The 20494-nt window shown below is 43.3% G+C and overlaps 3 protein-coding genes across 3 annotated transcripts; 2 read left to right on the top strand and 1 right to left on the bottom strand.

Annotated features, from left to right (window-relative positions):
* Window positions 1–5929: 5929 nt before the first annotated feature.
* LOC129743946 (uncharacterized) lies at window positions 5930–7250 on the top strand. Its single transcript, XM_055736197.1, has one exon. It carries the CDS (start codon window positions 5988–5990, stop codon window positions 7242–7244), a length of 1257 nt encoding a protein of 418 aa, XP_055592172.1. The 5' UTR covers window positions 5930–5987; the 3' UTR covers window positions 7245–7250.
* Window positions 7251–8386: 1136 nt separating this feature from the next.
* Window positions 8387–10289, bottom strand: LOC129743945 (uncharacterized). The gene is made up of 3 exons (XM_055736196.1): window positions 9656–10289; window positions 9170–9601; window positions 8387–9105 (listed from the first exon to the last, which is right to left on the bottom strand). The coding sequence occupies exons 1-3, from the start codon at window positions 9824–9826 to the stop codon at window positions 8431–8433; spliced, it is 1278 nt and encodes a 425-aa protein (XP_055592171.1). The 5' UTR covers window positions 9827–10289; the 3' UTR covers window positions 8387–8430.
* Window positions 10290–15681: 5392 nt separating this feature from the next.
* Window positions 15682–17094, top strand: LOC129741097 (uncharacterized). Its single transcript, XM_055732800.1, has 3 exons — window positions 15682–15868; window positions 15936–16367; window positions 16423–17094. The coding sequence occupies exons 1-3, from the start codon at window positions 15698–15700 to the stop codon at window positions 17092–17094; spliced, it is 1275 nt and encodes a 424-aa protein (XP_055588775.1). The 5' UTR covers window positions 15682–15697.
* The last annotated feature ends 3400 nt before the right edge of the window (window positions 17095–20494 follow it).

The following is a 20494-nucleotide window of genomic DNA, read 5'->3' on the forward strand; positions in this document are numbered from 1 at the left end:
CGGTCCACCATACGGCTGAAGTGAACCCAGTTCACATGATAGTAGTCCTTGCGCTGAGATCTCGGGACCGGAGTAACGTTGGAATCGACTTCTGCCACCACCGGTTGGTGATCGGAGCTGAGGTCGTTGTAGGTCACCGGCTTGGATAGGCCGATGTTCGTTAGGAAGAAGTCCAGCGTGGAAGTATTTCCCGCCGGAAAGATGAAAGTGGGCTCGTCTTTTTTTTATTAGTTGATCACCCAGGTGGTAAATCCTTTTTACGGATTGCATTCCAAGGCACGGCGAGCGACCGAGTCTCCCCAGTATGCTACTCTGGGTCCATGGGTGCAATTGGACGACTCATGATACTAAGTACCCCTACGCCATAAAATCCACCTGGGGCCTCTGGCCATAATTCCCATCCGGACCTGCAACGAAGGCTGTACCCAAGATGGGAGACCAAGTCCGCGCTTAAGCGCTCTTCGGCAAACTCCAGTTCGAGTCAAACTCCAGCATATATACCCTGCCTCTTGTTACGATTCAAGACTAAGGACCTCTCCTCTAACGACTCGAGATCCGGCCTTTACTCGCAACTCGAGACTAGCTTGGTTCCCACGAAAATCGTGCGCTCCGCCTCTGTTCGAGACCACTGCAAGAGACCAACGACCTCTCCTCTAACGACTCGAGGTCTTGGCTCCGCTTGGTTTGGCTCGAGGCCCTCTCCTCTTTGCCCGTCCGTGTGCCGATCGAGAGCAGCTTATCCTAGACACGCGCCTGGCACAGCACACGTCCGGGGCTTTACGAAAAACTACTCGGATGATTCCCGGCGAAGAATTCATCCTACACCGACTCAGATGACTCACCCGCCGACGACGTGAAGTCACCCTACCCGAGAGTATTTCGCGACGTAAATACTCTTCCCCCTACGAGTTCGACTACGAAGAAGGTCAAGTCTTATCCCCGCAGCCTCCCTCGTAGGGAGCGCGTTCTACTCAGATACTCCGCGGCGGTGGAGGTATCCTACACAACGATCGCGACGTACCTAAACAGCTCGGCATACGCAGAAGGTAGAGTCTTGTCTTTGTATGCTTTACTGCTAGGATCGGACGCACTCTACTCGAATGCCCCCCGCCGAAAGGACATTCTACTCCGACCGTGGTCCGGTCTTCCTCCTCCCTTTTTGGCTGGCAACCCTAGGGTTTTTGCCCGCCGTGTGCCGAATCGAGAGCAGCTTATCCTAGACTCGCGCCTGTCACAGCACACGTACGGGTCTTAGACGCTTGCGACTCAGATGAATCCCGACGGTGATGTCATCCTACCCGACTCGAGTGGCTCATCCGGCGGCGACGTGAGACCACTCTACCCGAGAGTATTCCGCGGCGTGAATACTCTTCCCCCTACGATTTCCACTGTGGAGAAGGTATTGTCTTATCCCCACAGCTTTCGTCGCAGGGAGCGCGTTCGACTCGGATACTCCGCGACGGTTACGTTGGAGGTATCCTACACACAGACGCGCGACGTACCTAGCAGCTCGGCATACGCAGAAGGTATTGTCTTATCTTTGTATGCTTTACTGCCAGGGTCGGACGCACACTACTCAGGAGCTCCCCGACGAAGGAGTCACCCTACACCGTTCGCGGACTGGTGCTGGTTCCAACTCCTCTGCAGGGCAGTCATGATGCGGGTGAACCCATCGCTGACCACGCGCCAAGTATTGGCGTCCTCGCACATCCTCCGCACGATGTTGTCGGCTGACGTGTCAGGTCCGCAGGCGGCAAGCATGTTAGCACGTACCTCTTCGAACCTTGGGCAGCTGAACACTACGTGCTCAGGTGTCTCTATTATGTCTCCGCAGGTTAGACAGGATGGCGAAGCCACGTGTCCAAACCGATGGTGGTACTGCATGAAACATCCATGACCAGTCAGGAACTGTGTCATGCAGAAGTCCACCTCACCATGTCTTCGATCCATCCAGGATCCGATATTAGGGATCAAGCGATGGGTCCACCGGCCACGTTCCGAGCTGTCCCACTGGTGCTGCCAGTTGGACAGCGAGTTCTCTCTGGCATGTTTCCGCACGTCGGGCATGTGCCTGTGCTCGTAGCAGAAGGTGTCTTCCTCTAGCAAGACCGAGATGGGCATGACCCCCGCCACAACATCAGCAGCTACCGAGGACACCGTTCGGTATGCGCTGATTACACGCAGGTTCATCAGCCGCTGCACACTGCAGAGCTTTTGCAGATTACACTGCCTGCACAAGGCTGCCTTCCAGGCTGCCACTCCGTAACGCAGAATGGACGAGGTCACGCTCGCCAGGACCCTCCTTCTGCTGCAGCGGATCGCCGAGTTGTTCGACATGGCCCGTGAGAGGGCTGCTGTCGCCATTGCCGCTCTTTTGCAGGCGTAGTCGACGTGGGCCGTAAAGCTCAGCCGGTCGTCGATCATCACCCCCAGGTATTTAACCGCACGCTTGGACTCGATCGCGCACGGTCCAACTGCGATCGTCCCTGATTGTGCTGAAATCAAGTTGGTGATCAGCACCATCTCGGTCTTGTGGTGAGCCAGGCGTAGGCTCTTGGAGCGCATCCAGTTTTCCACCTTCTCAATAGCTACCGTGGCGAGTAGCTGGACTTCCTCCGTTGACGGGCCCGATGCCAGGAGAACTACATCGTCGGCGAATCCCACAAGTCTCACTCCTGTGGGGAGACGCAGTCTCAGCAGTTCGTCGTAGACGATGTTCCACAATACCGGGCCAAGTATCGATCCTTGTGGAACCCCTGCCGAGACTCTCACTGTTTCCAGTCCCTCGCTGGTCATATACTGTAGTTGGCGGTCACGGAAGTAACACTCCACCATCCTACAGATATATGCCGGAATCCTCATGTTGATGAGCGACGACGCAATCGCTGCCCAACTGACGCTGTTAAACGCGTTCTTTACGTCGAGAGTGACCACTGCGCAGAACCGGTCACCTCTCCGTTTTCTCAACCTGGCTTCATCTGCCCTTTCGATGACCAGTCGGATGGCATCCACCGTGCTACGACCTTTCCGGAAACCGAACTGTTGGTCGGATAGGCCATTCGCACCCTCGGTGTAGAGCCGGATCCTACTCTGCAACACCTTTTCCAGAACCTTGCCAGCAGTGTCCAGCAGACATATCGGGCGATACGCTGATGGTTCACCAGGTGGCTTGCCCGGTTTTGGCAGGAGCACCAATCGCTGCCGCTTCCACACATCTGGGAAGACCCTATCATCCACGTACTGTTGCAGTGAAGTGGGCTCGTCTGGGAACTGCACCGTGTACAGTCCGTGCTGGGAGTGGTCGAACAGTAGTCGCCCGTTTTGGTTTTGCTGGTAGTTGCGCCATGCTTCGTGACGAGCGTTCAGATCGCCACCTACGACGAAACGGGAGCTGTTGCGAGTGATGGCCGTCAAGTCTTGCTTGAATTGGGCTGCTAGATCGTTGCTGTACTCTGACGGGGGCAGTGCACAACGATGACTTGAATAATACCGGATGATTACTGTAGTTCCACACCGAGGGACTCTATCACAATAGAGCGGAAGTGTGGCAGGATAAGGTACCGGATACCCTTTCTTACGATGATCGCAACACCATCCCTCCCCCCCCCTAGAGCTGGTGCGATCAAGTCGAATGATGTTGTGTTCTGGCAACCAGAAGCTCTCGCCTGACTTCAGGTGGGTTTCTGTCAAGAAGCCCACATCGATGTTATGCTTACGAAGAAAATCGGCAAGCTCGATTGTTTTCGCTCTAATAGAACGAGTGTTCCAAGTAAAGATGGTTAGTGGTTAAGACGCCATATTGGATGATAAATTTTCCGCGCACTTGGATCTGCTCGGGTTTGCTTCGACAATTGCGTAGGGCACTAGTCATGCTGACGAAGATTTCCATCAGTTCATCCGCAGAGAACAGATCGGATTGGTTGTTTGATGGAGCTGCTTGCCATTGGAATCCAGGGGGGATGATGATGAACCAACGGGAGGTTGGGCAGATGGCTTGGGGACCGAACCACGCGTTGGCAGAGTAGGAAAATTCACGTCAGTGAACGGCGGGGCAGCTCGAATCCTGTTTCGGCCTGGCTGGTGGTTGGTTGATGCATCCTTTCGGATCTGTTTGTATTCCTCGCGTTTTGGGTGTTGGCGGTCCGAACCCTGATGAGCCCCTCCGCAGTTCACACACTTGAATTCAACTGCTTCCGCCACAGGGCAGGTGGATGTTGAGTGTTTTTTCGGGTACCATGACTAAAACTTAAGCACCGCTGGCACTGGGTGACATCACGATGCGGTTCCCACCGGAAGATAATCGAAAAAAGCGATCGGACAGCTTGTAGGGCGTCCAGCGTAACTGTCCCTTTCTGAAAATGTACCAGAAAGAGACAATCCGGATGTTTTCGGGAGCTTTCATTCTTCCGTATTATACGAAAGATTCCTATGGGAACCAGCTTGTAGCGATTCTTGATTTCAGCCGCAATCACCTCGGTTTCGATGTTTGGAAGACCCCTGATGACGCCCTTGAACGGTTTTTCGCCGGGGATGTCATGGGTGAAGAACTCTGTTTTGGAATCCTTCAGAACCTTTGTGATCCGATCAAATTCATCCTTGACATGTAGCAGAACTTTGATGCCAATTGACGTGAGCTTGTATTCAGCTTGGGCGTTGACGGTGGCTAGCAAGCTAAACCAGTTTGTTAAGTGAAACATCCTTCACTACCAGTGGCGGGAGTTTCACTTTGATTTCAGGTTGGTTGATTGATGCGGTTGGGTTTCCGTCAGGCGTGAGGAACGTTCCGTGGTCGCTGAGGAACGGGAATGGGCCACGCTGGGAGTGAAATGAGATGCACTGGTCTCACTAGCAGATTCCATACTCTCGGATTCACGCTATGAGCGGTCGCTTCTCGAGCGAGCATGGCTTGGAGGACGCTTCCGTTTCGGAGAGGCACAGTCCGACGATTGTTGCCACCTTCGGCATCAGCCGCTTTCTTGCTTTTGGAGTTATTACTCTTCTTCCCTTTGCCCATCTTGGGCGACGGTAGGGGAACACAACTTATGCCGCTTGAAGCTCAAAAAGCACGACTGAACTTGTCTGCTCAACGGTCGAGCACAGAATGAAAAAAAGGACTCTCTTTTGCGAATTAGCGCTTCATAATATTGCACATCTTTTTAGTAAGTTGTTTACTGAAATGCTCAATCTAAGGGTAGCTTTTTTATTGATTGAAAATATCATTATTTCAAAAATTCATAATTTTGGAGAAGTAGAAATATCATACATACAAATTATGAGTTTAAAAAAGTTTTTATTTTTTTTTTAGTTTGAAACTCACATTAAGAAATAAATTAAATAGTTAAAGAGTCTGATTCATACTTTTCTAAAATCTGAGACTTCAATTAGGAGAAAGTGTTAAAAAAATCACCTGGGTGCCATTCTGTCCTTTGATTTTTATATCTAAATTTATCGATGTTTTTTCTCTAGTTTCGTTTTTCCTGAGTTTTGATATTCAACAGAACATTGTCAAACTACACAGATACGAATGGTGTTGATGAATATGCACCAATTTTATGACCTTCAGAAATAAGCTCGAATGATAGTCAGTTGTTCGAATGTCTTTTTTAAATTGTCTTTCAATTGCCATCAAATTAAATCAAATTAACTCAACCGAGTTTTAAATATTACCTTTTGTAACTAGAAATGTCGATATCATTCGAAAATAAAAGAATGTCTTCCATTTTCTAAATCATAGAATTTATATGTGTTATAGTTTTCACGCACCCATTTGTTTGAGGACACCCCTCAAGAACAAACCCTAAGCACATCACAAACACACCTCACATTCCGTTGTTATCGCTTTTCCCTGTTCATTTACAAACATATTCCAGTAAACAGTGGCCGATAGAGCTTTGTTTGTCATCATCTACAGCCAGTTGACTGGAGCCGGTTGTAAAAACATCATTCCATCATTCGTTCTCTTAGATAGGTCAAGTGCATTTCAATCAATGGATCCGGCAAGTTTCAATCTAACTCGAACGGACCTGGAAGAAATTTTACGGGTTTATGAATCGCATTCTAGGGTGCTGGTGACAGAAATCGTTGGTGCTCAAGTTGTACCATTCAGTAAAAGTCGTGTTGGATATTTAGGAGACCACTTTTTCCTGGAAATCAATGTAACGATTCGGAAGGACGAAGGAGAAGTCAAAACAAATGAGAGTTTGAAATTTTTCTTAAAGCGATTGTCCCAAGGTATTCCTGCGTTGGCCGAGTACCTGCAAGCGATTGGAACCTGCCGCAAGGAGATTCGTCTGTATAGAGATTTGTTTCCCAAGTTGTCTGATTTCAGTCGTTTTGCCCCACGAGCTTATCTGGGAAAAGATGATAGCTTATTGGTGCTAGAGAACGTGAGCTCAGAGGGGTTCCGAACGATAACCAATGCAAAGCTGGGAATTTTTGATAAGGCACATCTGGAGCAAGCTTTGAAGGCATTGGCTAGATTTCACTGTTCTTCTTTGTTGCTGGAAACCAAAACTGGACGTACCCTTACGGAATTATTCCCCGGAGCGTTAACCGAAAATTGTTGGATTCTCAACGATAATAATCCACGTGTCGCAGAGCTTGAAAATGCAATCAAAGTTTTGTGCGAGTTGGTGAAAATCGTTGAAAAAGATAACCCCGACTTGAACGATATTTTGAAAAAACTACCCAATTTTATTAACCAAATCTACGATCTGGTGAAACCGTCGGAAAAATTCCGCAATGTGGCCTGCCATGGAGATCTCTGGGGAAGTAACTTGATGTTCAAATACTCCGAGGAAAATGTGCCAATCGATTGTTTAATCGTAGACTTCCAATTCGCTCGCTATGCACCCCCAGCTTACGATCTGAACATGCTTATAACTTTGACGACTACCGGCGAATTTCGGAAGAAACACCGGAAGCAGCTCCTAGATTTCTACTACCAAACACTTCGGAACGAAATAATCCAACAGCACCTGGCGCCGGATGAAATTTTACCTAAGAAGCAGTTTTACGATTCCTGCTACCACTACGTAACGTCCGGTTTGATTGATAACTTTCTTATGAACCACGTGACACTGCTGCCGCGATCTTGTGTGGACGAGATTTTTTCCTCGGCCGAACAGTACAACAATTTCAGCGGAGATGATAAGATTCGGATGTGCCGAAGGATTATGGCGGAAGATCCGGAGTATCGTAATCGCATCGGTGGAATCATAAAAGACCTTCTCGAGGTGCTGTGATAAATTTTCGGCAGAGCTAAGTGCTTTTGACATTCCATTTTTTTAGGTAAATCAATTAAATATAAAAAGTTTAGAAATTCAAATGAGTTTCATTCAACTTGCGAACAATAAGTTAATATTGTTTCCAGATAAGATTCCAGATTTTAATTTTTCAATTTTTTATTTATGATTTCAGATAACAGAGTCAAATTTCCGACTCAGATTTCAGATTCAGATTCAGATTTCAGATTCAGATTTCAGATTCAGATTTCAGATTCGGATTTCAGATTCAGATTTCAGATTCAGATTTCAGATTCAGATTTCAGATTCAGATTTCAGATTCAGATTTCAGATTCAGATTTCAGATTCAGATTTCAGATTCAGATTTCAGATTCAGATTTCAGATTCAGATTTCAGATTCAGATTCAGATTTCAGGTTCAGATTTCAGATTAAGATTTCAGATTCAGATTTCAGATTCAGATTTCAGATTCAGATTTCACATTCAGATTTCAGATTCAGATTTCAGATTCAGATTTCAGATTCAGATTTCAGATTTTAGATTCAGATTTCGGATCAGATTTCAGATTCAGATTTCGGATCAGATTTCAGATTCAGATTTCAGATTCAGATTTCAGATTCAGATTTCAGATTCAGATTTCAGATTCAGATTTCAGATTCAGATTTCAAATTCAGATTTCAGATTCAGATTTCAGATTCAGATTTCAGATTCAGATTTCAGATTCAGATTTCAGATTCAGATTTCAGATTCAGATTTCAGATTCAGATTTCAGATTCAGATTTCAGATTCAGATTTCAGATTCAGATTTCAGATTCAGATTTCAGATTCAGATTTCAGATTCAGATTTCAGATTCAGATTTCAGATTCAGATTTCAGATTCAGATTTCAGATTCAGATTTCAGATTCAGATTTCAGATTCAGATTTCAGATTCAGATTTCAGGTTCAGATTTCATATTCAGATTTCAGATTCAGATTCAGATTTCAGATTCAGATTTCAGATTCAGATATCAGATTCAGATTTCAGATTCCGATTTCAGATTTCATATTCAGATTTCAGATTCAGATTTCATTTTACTCTCAGATACAGATTTCATACACAAGATTGTGTTCGCCTGAGTAACGGGAAACGAAAAAGAAAACGGTTAAATTAAAAAAAAAAATCCGAATTTATTCCATCACTGGTAAACTATTTGAAACCAAACAAAAACTCGACTGTTTCGTTGATAACATCCAAAAAACAATCCCGGAAGTATCCACCCTGCTGCAGATGCTCTTGGAGCACCTTGTCTCGACACACCAGACCAAACTCGTAGTACGCATCGGGATCTTTCTGTAGCAACTTTGCCATGTAGCAATCCGGTAGATTCACATACGGCAGCAGGTATCCGGATAAGAGAAGTCCAACCAGGCGGAAGTGTTCTAACGATGTCAGAAACTGACTCTTTGGTAAAATTTTATCTACTTTTAGGTTTAGTTTAGATAGATTTTCGCTTAGTTGTTTATAATAGTGCTGTACATAAGTTTCAAATAGTTCATCTCGATGGGCTCTTTTCGTGAGCAAATAAATTGCACACATGAAATCCACTGCTGGAGGTAAATACCTGGACAGTTGGAAGTCTATCAATAGACAGCTCGTGGGTTTGGTGTAATCTACTGATTCGTCCTTAGACCCTTTAGCAAACTGGAACATCATGTTTCCGTACCATAGATCCCGGTGATTTATTACGCACTGATAGCGATCAGTTGGCTGAACAAGATCATAAACTTTATCCATTCGTGGCATCATTTCTTCTTGGATCACTTTTCGGTATTTTGCATTTTCAGAATATTTCGAGTAGGATAAAGCTGCTTGCTGAATGGCCTGAAAATTACTTAGAGTATTTTAAATACTCTCACTGAAACTCAAGAAAAGTTAGTTGTCATACCTTTAATCCAACTTCGAACCAGGCATTGTCCCTTTTGATTGTTCCCTCAAATAGTATCGGTGAAAACTTTGGTTCCAATTTTTCTCCACCCATGCGGTTGTACTCCAAATTCAATGAACAGGCATGCATCTGAGCCATACAATCGAGCATCAACAGCATATGCTCTTTATTAAAGTCCTGTCCATAGGGCATCGTCTTGAAACCTTGCCCTTGTAGATCCTCAATAATAAGCAAATCATCTTTCATCAGCCAACAATTCGGTCTCCATTTGGTGACTTTTCCCTGAGACTGCTCGAAAAGAGCAAACAAGTCCCTGTAGATGTGTGCCTCCTTGGCAAACATTCCAAACTCTTGAACAATCTTTCGCTGCTTGGGATCACTATATGGTAAACTTTTAACGAAGTACCGAAGCTCATGGTTGCATCCTTTGATCTAAAACAGAATTCTTAATAAGTTTAATTACATTTTTTTTTTAATTATACTGACATCCTCTACTGTAACCAGCAAATAAGCGTACTCTCCCAAGTAGCCAGGTTGATCGGAAAGTTGTTCAACTCTGATGTTGAGAATCTTTTCCGGAGCTCTTTGGGGACGAGATTCGGCTACAACAGCTATACAATCCTTCAGACTGACAAGATTCGCTAAAGACACAGCCATTTGACAAGGGATATACAGCACAGGAATGCCAAACAGAGTTAATACTAAATTGCGTAGCTCTGTTCAAAAGCTCAACACCATTGCTACTGAACGATGTGTTTTTGCTTGATGATAAATCCCCTCTCGGCCGTTTGTTGTCCATCACTTCCAACCGGTTGCTTATCATTATCAGCTGTTCCCATACGAATATGTAAATACGCCTACAGCGATCACATAAAGATGTTTCGGAAATCGGGAATGGATGAGCATTTTATCAGGAGCGATAGTTGTCATAAAACATACAGTTTTACACAGTTTTTCGGAATTTAAGTACACAAAGCTTTGTAAATATTTCTTCACAATGGGAAAGGTCCTTTTTACTGAAAAATTCTTGAGAATTTTCCGAGGATGGAACTTTTTAATGTTACTTCGAGCTATTTTGGGATTTGTCATAAATGACCGGAAGTTGCCTGAATTCTTTACAATATGCGTATTGAAAGAAATTGTTCAACATGTATAAGTCAAATACTGTTGTCCGATGCATTCTTGAAATCCAAAATGGCAGATTGGCTCAACTTAAAAAAAACTGTAAACTTCCGCAAGTGTAATGGAATCTCTACTATATCGGTATTGGTTAAAAGGGCTCTACGAGTAGAATTAAAATTGTTTTTCGAAGCAATTCACTAAACACGTCTCATTCCTCACTTTTTATATAGCACAATCTTACTTCTCACGTTAAACGTCTCTTCTTCTCACGTTTCTTGTCTCATGCACAGTAATTTTCAGAAATGTCTGGAAGATTTTGAAAAAATCTCTGGAAAAGTCTGGATGGCGAACTTTATAGGTGATGACCTTATTTTCGGTCGCCAGGTCTCATTACTTGATAATAATCATACATTCTATACCCTTTTTTTTTAGTTGGTAACCACAGGTGGTAAATCCCGGTTTACGGATTGTATTCCAAGGCACGGCGAGCCACCGCGTCCCCCCAGTTTGCTACTCTGGGTCCATGGGTACAATGGGAAGACTCATGATATACTCCGTGTATACCCCCTACTCCCTAAACTCCCCCTGGGGCCGCAGACCTGGTTCCCACCTCGAACTGTTTAGTACACTATGCTTCAATAGTGGGAGGTCTATTCGCGCTAGTGCGCTCCAAGGCAATACTCATTAACGAGACCACTTTCAGCTAAACCTCTCATCCTTACGATTCGACGCCTGAACTCTCCTCTAACGACTTGAGAACCGACATCTCCTCGCAATGACTCGAGATTCCCACACAAACCTCTCCTCTTCGCGACTTGGGGCCTGATCTCTCCTCTAACGACTTGAGATCCGACCCCTCCTCGCATCGACTCGAGGTTTACCTCTCCTTTGCACGATTCAAGGCCCGATCTCTCCTCTAACGACTTGAAATCTGACCTCTCCTCGTAATGACTCGAGGTGACCACTTGTACCCCTCCTCTTGTTGGTAAGGGGCCTGGTCCCTCCTCTTACGACTCGAGACCCGACCCCTTATCATAAAGACTCGGGGTTTACCACGCAAACCTCTCTGCCTGAAGGTTTGAGGCCTGACCTCTCCTCTAACGACTCGAGGACCGATCTCTTATCTTCAGGGTTCGAGGTTTGCCACCTTGCCCGTCGTGTGCCAGATCGAGAGCAGCTTATCCTAGACTCGCGCCTGTCACGGCACACGCGCGGGACTTAACGCAACGACTCAGATGATTCCCGACGAAGACGTCATCCTACACCGACTCGAATGGCTCGCCCGGCGTCGAGAGCCACTCTACCCGTGGGTATTCCCCGAACGTGGAATAACCCTTTCCCAACGATTTCCACTGCGAAGAAGGTCATGTCTTATCCCCGCAGCTTCTGTCGTTGAGAACCGCTCTACTCGGATACTCCCCGAAGCTGAAGCATCCTACTCACGAACGCGGCGAACCCACGGCATCCGCTACGCAGAAGGTAGAGTCTTATCTTTGTAACTTCAAACCGTGGGGTCGGACGCACTCTACTCGACAGCCCCCCGTCGATGGGGTCAGTCTACTCCGACCGTTGTCCGGTCTTCTTTATCCGCCTTGGTTGGCAACCCTAGGATTTTTGGCCCGCGGATTTTCCTGCCCGTTGTGTGCCACAACTTGGATGTTTCCCGACGGTGACGACATCCTACACCGACTCGAGAGGCTCGCCCGGCGTCGAGAGCCTCTCTACCCGTGGGTATCCCCCGACAGTGGTTAACCCTCTTCCCTCGAGATCCGCTACGAGGAAGGTAAAGTTTTATCCCCGCAGTTTCCCTCTTAGGAAGCGGAACTACTCGGATACCCCCCGACGTTGGGGTATCCTACACACGTTCGCGGCGCACCCCTGACCTCCGCTACGCAGAAGATGTTGCCTTATCTTTGTAGCTTCGATCAAGGGATCGGACGCACACTACTCAGATGCTCCCCGCCGATGGAGTCATCCTACACCGTTCGCGGACTGCCGTTGGTTCCAGCTCCTCTGCAGGGCAGTCATGATCCGGGTGAACCCATCGCTGACCGCATGTCAAGTGTTGGAATCCGCACACATCCTCTGTACAACGTTATCTGCTGTCGTGTCAGGCCCACAGGCGGCAAATATGGAAGTACGTACCGCCGCAAACCTCGGACAGACAAACACCACATGTTCGGGTGTCTCCTCTTCATCACCACAATCTGGGCAATATGGCGAAGCCACATGTCCAAACCGGTAGTGGTACTTCATGAAGCATTTATGACCAGTCAGGAATTGCGTCATATAGAAGTCCACTTCACCGTGCCTTCTTCCGATCCAGCTCCCGATGTGCGGGATCAGACGATGGGTCCACCTTCCTCTCGTTGAGCTGTCCCACAGCTGCTGCCAGTTGGACATCGAGTCCTCATTGGCGAGATCTCGAACGTTGGGCGTGTCTTTGTTGTCGTAGCAATAGACATCCTCCTCAAGCAAAACCGAGATGGGCATAACACCCGCTACTACACAGGCGGCTTCGGACGACATGGTCCAGTATCCGCTGATAACCCGCAGGTTCATCAGCCGCTGAACGCTGCTAAGTCGCTGCAGGTTACAGCTTCCTCCCAAGGCCTGCCTCCAGGTCGCTGCTCCGTACCGCAAGATCGATGTGGTCACACTTGCCAGGATCCGCCTTTTGCTGCTTTGGATGGCCGAGGAGTTCGGCATCATCCGTGTGAGTGCGGCCGTGGCCATTGCCGCTCTCTTGCACACGTAATCGACATGGCTCGTAAAGCTGAGCCTGTCGTCAATCATCACTCCTAGGTACTTGATTGCGCGTTTGGACACGATATTGCACGGTCCAACGGCAATGGTACTTGTTTGGGGTGATTTCAGGTTGGTGATAAACACCATCTCGGTTTTGTGGTGGGCTAGACGCTGGCACTTGGAGTGCATCCAGCGTTCCACTGCCTGGATAGCTACCGTGGCCAGCTTTTATAAACGTTTCGTCGTCCATCTTTGTCAGCCTCTTCTCGTAGAGCTACCGTGCCCGAGTTTTAGCCGTCGATTGTTGCCGTTCATCGCGGTTTGGGAAGATCTGTACCTTGTAGGTATGTATGTAGTCCAGCTCTCTTCTTTGCATTCTGGTCGTAGCTCTGCGACATGCTGATAATTTTAGCGTAATCACGGCTTGAGACGTTGGGATTTGCTTTAATCATCCGCCTCACCTTTCATTCCGTCTTTTTGTTCTCTGGTCCCAGTTTTCTTCCACCTCTTTTGCCGTGGGCCAACGTCAACCGTTCTGTAACCGATTCAACACTCTGGAGACGGTTGAATTGTGAATGTTCAACATTTTTCCCAACTGCTGGTGCGACAGGTCAGGAAATCCCAAGTGTTTGGAAAGAATTTGTTCTCTCGGCTCGCGTTGGTTCACCTCTATTTGATTGAATCGAAAAACACGACTTCGAGTTTGACAGCATGTAAACAATACACATGAATATGAAAGTGTGCAAAATTTGGATGATTTTTACCCAATTGAAATTGTAAAAAAGTTATGCCCTGTTGAATATGTCGCAATAATTTAGTGTTCGGCCTTTACTGCAAGAATCTGTACGGTGTAATTTTTCAAAATTTCCTTTCTAGTTTTTTAATTTTTTCAATGTTTTGTGTTTTTGAGCAAATGTTTTAAGTCAAGCTACTGTGTTGTGTTCGTAACCGTAGCGGAGGCGAGAATTTAGAAGCTGATATAGGAACGATTCAGAGACACTTTGCCAAGACTCGTTGGCGCTCGGTCAAATCTTCCAGAAATCGCTGGAGTTAAGTATTGGATTTGTGGCTTTAGAATTTTGATCTGGCAAGCATTGTTGCGGCTTGCGGAGAACCGTGGTTGCTTTAGGGTGACCAGACCGACGCACAGTGGTTCAAATCCCCAAAAAGCTGGAAAAAAGTCCATTTTTCAAGTCGGCGACAGCCAAAATTTTTATGTTTGAACTCCAATTTTCAAGGAACGTTATGATGTAATTAGATATTTTATAGGACCTTTTATACACATTCCATGGAACAAACATGAACGACAACTTAAACACAAGAATTAAAAATAGAATTTTTTATTCTCATCCCAAAATAACTGAAAAAAGCATATAAGTCTTTAAAAATTCATAAATGTCTATAGCGAAGTGATATATTATAATCTACTTTACAATTTGGAGATAAAAATGTCCTCTGTATCATGAATTTACATAGTTTCGCTTGATTGAGAACCCAAAATTAGATTATAAGAATTTTTCAATTTACTCTATTTATTTTTCGGAAGCAAAAATAAAGCTTGCGCTGCCGATCGCCGTGGAAAATTATATGCCGTTGGATAGGTGAAGGGCTCATGAAAAACATATCTTAAAATCAGCTGCTAGTTTTTGCTATATTTTGAATACGATGTCTTTGAGTGGAACACTTTTCGGTTCAAAAATGAAAATTTTAAAGTATTTATAAAGAGTGAACCAAGCATTGTTTGCTTCGATGTATTTGCAAATTTACCATAAAACATCAGTTTTAATATTTATACAACTAACCTAGCTGTATTTAGGAGACCATACTTAATTTCAACAAAAATATTAATAAATAATTGAAAAATATAAAGTATAAAGATGAAACCCCGTTTTGGCAATAATAGAAAAAATAGCAAACTTTAAAAAAAAACCCTAATTTCTTAATTTTTTCAACTTTTCGCCTATAATCTTTAACAAAATAGATTTTTGTTAATTTTTTCCGCCTTTTTTTGATTTTGAACCACTGTGCGACGTCTCTAATCGTTGCCTAGAAAGAGGTTTTTGTAAAAACCTGGTGTAAAAATGCTTAAATATGAAATTTTCACACAAAGCTTGCAGCGGTCTACACTGTTCATATTTCGGTTAATTTAATTAGATAAGTTTAATATTCATCTCTACTGCGTTTAATAATAATAGTTGATTTTTTCTGTGTTCTTTTCGTTTTCTTACGGTTTGTCTGCCTTCTGAGACGCCTTAAGCCCGGATTGTTTTCAAGGCGTACAATCACTTAATTGTACGTCATACATTTGGACAATAAGACACTTGTGCTGAATCATGTGCATTTTGTAACTAAGAAATGTACCTAATTTTATTAGCTGATGCATTTAAGTATTTTCACTTTATTTTGGGGATTTCTAAACCGCTTCATGACTCTGAAACCTGAATCTTGAACAACAATTTGATCTCGGAAATTCCGAGCTTCACAACCGATCCAGTCTGTAGTTTCGCGTCAGCTCTAAACTAATTTGCAGTTTGATACTGGTTAGAATGGCGCGTCGATGCAATCATCATCATCACGCGAGAATGAGTTGCAGTGGAAAGTGCATCCAGAACAGACGGTTAATAGAGCTCTTACCAGGTGTAAATAGTGAAACTAATAATGGCTCAGTGTTTCGAAGATTTTCTCACAGTCGCGGACTGCGTAGTGATAGTGGGCAAGTCACATCCTCAATTCGTTGAAAGTGAAGTTTTGACCTTCCATCTGGACAGGGTCCCTGGACAGCCGGGATATTTGGGTGAATACGCATATTTGCTGATAACTATTGAAAATGTAAGAAAATTTACACAATGCGTTGTCAAGCGTTACGGCTAGTCATATACCTAGTTTAATTTTTTAGGCAAGAGGGAACCAACAAGATCTACGATACTTCGTCAAGTGCCTTCCTTTCAGCGATCCAGAACAGCGCAGTATCATTCAAAAATTTGGAATATTTGCCAAGGAATCACGAAGCTACCGAGATCTGCTTTCAAGATTCAATCAAGACGAGAGCAAAGTGATCAAATGGCGTCCGAACTGTTGGTTCATGCGTGATGATTTGTTGGTCATGGAGGATCTCCACGTTCAAGGATACCGATCGATGCCACATGGGCAGGACTTCGAACAAGATCACATGCTGCTGGTTTGGGAGCGCATGGCACAAATGCACGCTTGCTCATTGGAGCTTGAACATAAGCAAATGAACGGTGAAAAACTGGAACCAAAATTCTCCACAATGATGTCAGAAACAACTTTCATACGTGAGAATAGCTGGTTTGTCGTTGGTCTGGAGGTGAGATCTTACCTTTAAAATTTCGAATCTATTTTATGATTTTTGTTTGTTACAGGGTATTTTGAAAGTCGCTTTGAATGCTTCAAAATATTCAAATAAAGATGAATATCGTACAGGTATCGAGTCAACTATGCTGGACAAAATGAGTATAGTCTACGATCTAGTCCAGCCAACTGATTGCTATCAATGTGTACTCGTCCATAGAGATCTTTGGTTCAGTAATATTATGTTCCAGTTTTGTGAAAATTCTTCGAACACTGTAGACTTTGGCCAACCTATCAGTTGCGTTTTGTTAGATTTTCAAATGTCGCGGTATTTACCACCTGCAGTAGATTTTTGGTGTGCCTTATACCTCCTAACTCGAAGAAAGCATCGGGATAGATATTATGAAACCTACGTGAACTACTACTACAGTAAATTGGACGAGAAACTCAGACTTTTAAACCTGAACATCGCTTCGATTCTACCGAAAAAACAGTTTCTTGAAACTTTAGACCACTATCGCTTGGTGGGACTGCTGTGGTCCGGTGTACTGCTGGCCTTGGTGAAACTCCCGGAAGGTTTCATGGCAGAGCTCCATCAGGAAGATCCAGCTGCGTACCACGAGTTTGGGATGATCAGTAGAGATAAATTGATCATGGAATTCCTGCAGAAAGATCCCTACTATCGTGACTGTTTGCTGGATTCAGTAGAAGAAACCGTAGAGTATTTGTTTAGATTTAAATAGAAAAATATGTCTTATAAATTTTAAGATGTTGCTTCTGTAGAAAAAGCTCATAGCCAATGCTGAAAATAGTTTATTAAAAACACCAATATCTTTGCTCCTCCAGAGCAAAATACCTTGAAATTCTATTCATGCTGGAGACTCAAGGCAACTCCTCCTCATGGTCAGATCTTGAATCTAAGTATAAGTACTTTTTTATTTTTCCAAAAATCTCATATTTAGAGAATAGCTCAATAAACTGTTCTACTATGATTTTTTAAATTCGTTTTCGGATGCAGCCGCCCGATTTTCCATTAAAAGTGATCTTCGCCTTACTTAGTTCGTAAATGCTGTAAACTAGTGTAATCTAAAGGATGCAAATTAGCGCACGCGTTGGCGAAACTATGGTGAATAAGTGCACCCATGGTGGATATCCTACATACATACTAGGTACATACGAATAATATGACGTTATTGAATTCAAATAATCCACAAACGATCATACTGGAAACAATTTTTAATTGATCAGAGTCAAAGTGCTTTAAGCGCAAAACTTGTTAATTTTATGAAAATTATCCTAAATTATTTTTCATGTTTTTATTTAAATTTGTAATTTTTTTAATTTTTAGAATTTTATTTTCCTTACTTTTTATTCGATCGAAATCTCAAACATTTTAAAAAATGTATGGATAATCGTCCCATATGAAAACTTCAAAGCGTAATTTTCTAGAATTAGATTTTATGCACATCAGGTTGAAACAAATGGGTCATGTCGAATTTCGAAAACCGACCTTATACATTTTACAAATTCTCTCAAAAACTAACTTGTGCAAAATTTCAGCTCCAACGGGCTAAAATAAGGGGTGCCTCAAAGCGATCAAAGTTTCGGGTTATGACCATAAATAATCACCAAAAATCAGAAAACGCCAAATTTGAATGTTGAGCCAAACAACATAAAAATGCGTAAAACGTCGAATTCTGGTATCATCTATAAAAAAAAATTTGGTCAAAGATCGACTTTTTGGGACTGGAGCACACAAGATCTCGACATTTCATGCGTTTGTAAGTTATTTGGCATCGAAATTATTATTTCAATTTTCCGAATTTCCTTTTTCCCTTCTTACGTGATTTTTGAAATTCTAAAGTCGATTTTTGACAAAATAAAAATTATTCCGAGGGCATTAATTTATTGCATTAGTGCATTAGGGTGTTCCAAAAAAAAGGAGCTGAAATCGGTATTTGGCTTACCAGAAAGCCTCATGCCAAATTTCAGCTCACTTGTTTAACTCTGAGGGGTCGCTCAACGAGCCTCACATTTGTGTGGAAATTTTCAAAGTCATTTGATCTAGATAAATTGTAAAATGTACTTTTTTGGCTCTGCAAATTGCCCTACAAATTTGGTGTTCTTAATCATTTGATTCGAAGACCGTAAGGTGATACGAGCTACGACAGAAAAGTTATTCAGAGTAGAAAAGAGATAGGAACTCAAGATAAAAACTCCTTGTCGTTCCACATTGAAAGAGACAATGTTCGATGTTGTTATAGCCTTTAGATGGACTGATTCAATTGATGATTCAATATTCCCGTTCAAATAGTTTGAATTGTGTTACAATACTGGATTATGCTGAAATATGCAAAAAAACCAAACGTAATGGTTTCGTATGAATTAGAGAATTAGGAAGTTACTGTTATTTTTTGCGAAACCAATGCTAAATTTTTTGAAATATTTGGAAAGAATCGCTAGTGTTTCAAAGATTAATTATTTTTGTGAAAATATGAGTCTATCTCTATCATAAAGATTTGAGTTTCAGATCAGTACAAAAAAAAAACATTGATTGTTGTGAGAACAAATAAAACTAAAAATCTGTTGATACCCTTACAGTTATTTCAATGACTATTCAAAATGGTTTGTTGACTTTAAACGTTATGAAGGTCATTACAACGATAAGGCACAACCTTCCTAGCCGGTTTAAACTAACAGATGTTCAAATACCCTCGTCTAGAAAAATCACTTTTTTGTTCTCTTATCACGTTGGTTCCACTTGCATGATGAGTAATCTATAATTTCACGGAAAATTTAAAATTTCATAACCATTAAATAGAAATGATGCAACTGTTTCTGAAGCAAATTCTATGTGAGAATCTTAACAAATATCATTTAATTATGCCAATCAAATAATGACCAATAAAACCTTGAAAATCGCTTGCATCATTGTATTGTAATTTCCTCACACACCCAAATAAATGGATTACACGCAAGATGTTTTTTTTACTTTGACGGATAACACAAATTATTACTGAATAATTTTGTCTTAATCAGACAAATTACTAAAAAGCAATGTTTTTTTTTGAAGTTTTTAGAAAATATCGATTTAATCGACATTCGATTGGAGCTGGGTATTCTGTGCAAAAAAAATGTCAATTGTTTCCTTGTACTCGCCTCTTAAATGCAATTATGAACTAATTGTTAAATTTTCGAAGGTGGTGGAAAGTTTTAGATAAAAACATGAGATATCAAAGAAAAAAAGAACATAAGCCGAAAATACCATACATTTTTTTGAAAAAGATACAACAACGGCTCACCGACGGAACTTGAACCCGCAATTCCACTTCAGTACAACGGCGCGTTAGCTAGTTACACCACAATGAACGTGACAAAACAGTCTCCATTAGACCGCTGCAAGCTGTGTATGATTTTTTTTGACATAGAATTACGTCTTACGGCAACACTATAGGGGGGCAAATTGAAATTCGCGAACAGATCTCGCGTCACGAAAAACGCCTCTTTCAGAGACATCTTTCTTAAAAGACAAATCAAGCCTGCTCAACGTTGATTGGCTATTCGAAAATGGAAAAAAAAACTTGGACGCCCCGCCCCTACATGAGTTTTGTTTGTTTCTAGCTAACGAAAGGTATAAAAAAAGCGGTCGACGGACGGTTTGTTTCATTTGTTAGAAAAAATTCAAACGTATCGCATGGGCAGCAGCAGAGATGGGCAACAGTGGTGGAAACAAGTTGTGTCTCACCCATCACCCATCACCCATCACCCATCACACACACACACACACACACACACACACACACACACACACACACACACACACACACACACACACACACACACACACACACACACACACACACACACACACACACACACACACACACACACACACACACACACACACACACACACACACACACACACACACACACACACACACACACACACACACACACACACACACACACACACACACACACACACACACACACACACACACACACACACACACACACACACACACACACACACACACACACACACACACACACATACACACATACACACACATACACACACATACACACACACACACACACACACACACACACACACACACACACACACACACAAACACAC

This window comes from Uranotaenia lowii, chromosome 2, assembly GCF_029784155.1.
Source record: "Uranotaenia lowii strain MFRU-FL chromosome 2, ASM2978415v1, whole genome shotgun sequence".
In the NCBI taxonomy this organism is placed as follows: Eukaryota; Metazoa; Arthropoda; class Insecta; order Diptera; family Culicidae; genus Uranotaenia; species Uranotaenia lowii.